Source organism: Austrofundulus limnaeus, unplaced genomic scaffold (genome assembly GCF_001266775.1).
Source record: "Austrofundulus limnaeus strain Quisiro unplaced genomic scaffold, Austrofundulus_limnaeus-1.0 Scaffold59, whole genome shotgun sequence".
NCBI classification, from domain to species: domain Eukaryota; kingdom Metazoa; phylum Chordata; class Actinopteri; order Cyprinodontiformes; family Rivulidae; genus Austrofundulus; species Austrofundulus limnaeus.
The window spans coordinates 630,340-632,036 of record NW_013952461.1 but is presented as its reverse complement, the minus strand read 5'-3'; the positions used below and the strand labels follow the sequence as shown (position 1 = coordinate 632,036).

At 43.8% G+C, this 1,697-nt stretch overlaps 1 protein-coding gene across 1 annotated transcript in view; it reads left to right on the top strand.

Moving 5' to 3' along the window:
- The window catches only part of phc2b (polyhomeotic homolog 2b (Drosophila)), a gene marked incomplete in the record, with an annotated part of 33,154 nt that extends 32,045 nt beyond the window's left edge, over positions 1 to 1,109 (top strand). Inside the window, 2 exon segments of the mRNA XM_014009542.1 lie at positions 343 to 667; positions 747 to 1,109. Coding sequence (XP_013864996.1) covers positions 343 to 667; positions 747 to 901 — 480 coding nt within the window.
- Between the last annotated feature and the right edge of the window lie 588 nt (positions 1,110 to 1,697).

Below are 1,697 nucleotides of genomic sequence, written 5' to 3'. Positions count from 1 at the left end.
GCTCACACCGAGGACATACTGTATCCACGTCATCATTTACCCAGAATGCTTTGCATGTAAATAAAATGGCTCCATCCGTGTTGAAATATATTTTTGAAAAATTCACAAAATTAAACAGCCTACAGTATTTTTACAGTCTTTATTTTACAGTTAAAATAAATGTTTATCAAAAAAAGTCTAATGTTACAACTAATCAGGGATCCCTTTAATCAGTATGGTTTAAAATGACTCCAAAACCAGTACAAGTAACCTCTGACTATCACAGTCTAGTTCTAGCTGATGTTTCAGCTCTTTACTAATGATCCTTCTGGTTTCTTTCTTAATGTTTTATTTTCCCCTCAGAAACTGTCCCCCTCTCCACAGCAGACTCAGGGCGGTTCTTTATCCTCGCCACACGCCTCCCAGCCCAGTCAGGAGGAGTCCAGTCCCTGTTCAGACATGTCCAGCTACGAAGAGCTTCCTTCCCCCATGTCAGCAGACAGCTCAGTGCCCCTCGCTCCCGCTCCAGCCTCAGCCCAAGCCCCCGTCCATCGACAGCCGAGCCGGTCCTCGGATCAGGAGGGCAGCACCGGCAGAGATGCGCCGTCGCTCTGCGATCGCTTCCTCCCCAACGACCCCACCAAGTGGAACGTGGAGGAAGTCTACGAGTTCATCTGTTCGCTACCAGGTCAGTGGAGTCGGTGCGTTCATAAAGCTGGACGTGCAGTTTGTGCAGGGATTTGATGTCCTCCTCTGCTGCTGTGCAGGTTGTCAGGAGATCGCAGACGAGTTTCGCTCTCAGGAGATCGACGGTCAAGCCCTGCTCCTCTTGAAGGAAGACCACCTAATGAGCACCATGAACATTAAGCTGGGACCTGCACTTAAGATCTTTGCACGCATCAACATGCTCAAAGACTCGTAGCAGGAAAACGTGGGCATGGACTGTAGCGTTGACTGTGCCATGATCTGAACTTCTCCACACTACCAGACTGGTTCCATTCATATCTGACACATCTACAGATAAAACAGGCTCAGTGTTATGATCAGTTCTGTTCTTTTTTTATGTTAATGTAAGAATTATATGTCTGATTTGGGTTTAAGAAGTTGCATGTTGCAGGAGGAAAAACGTCTAAAATAAGGAATAGGTGAGAGGGTTGGACGCCTGGACAAATACATTGACCATCAACAATTGTAGTCCTCTCACAAGCAGCTATCAGCTGTTTGATTTGATTTATTGATTCAACAGGAAAAGATTACTAAAAATCAAGCCTGACTCAGCATAATTGCTGTTTTACAGCAGGTTCCCGGTTCTGCAGCACATAAAACACTCAGAAATACAGCATCACAATCACATCATTATACTCCATAGACACAAAGACAAACAAGCATACCAAATTTCAGGAAGGCAGCATTTGCAAAATAGGATGTCTAAATATGAGCACAACAAAAAGTGTCCAGCAGATGGCAGACAAGATTCTTCTTAAAGGGCTGTAGTTTTGAAATGGACTTTATGTTTTGAGGAATGTCATTCCATGAATTAGTATAAACATAGAAGAAAGACCTCTGACCGTAAAAGTTTTTAAACGTTGGTAACACACGAACTACCTCACCGCTGTTTTAGATCCCCGTTTTTAAAATCGGTCCTTTAGTCACTGCTRCTTTATGGTTTTATAAAAACAATGAAGCCATGGCCGGTTAAGATTCCAGCTCTTATCAAC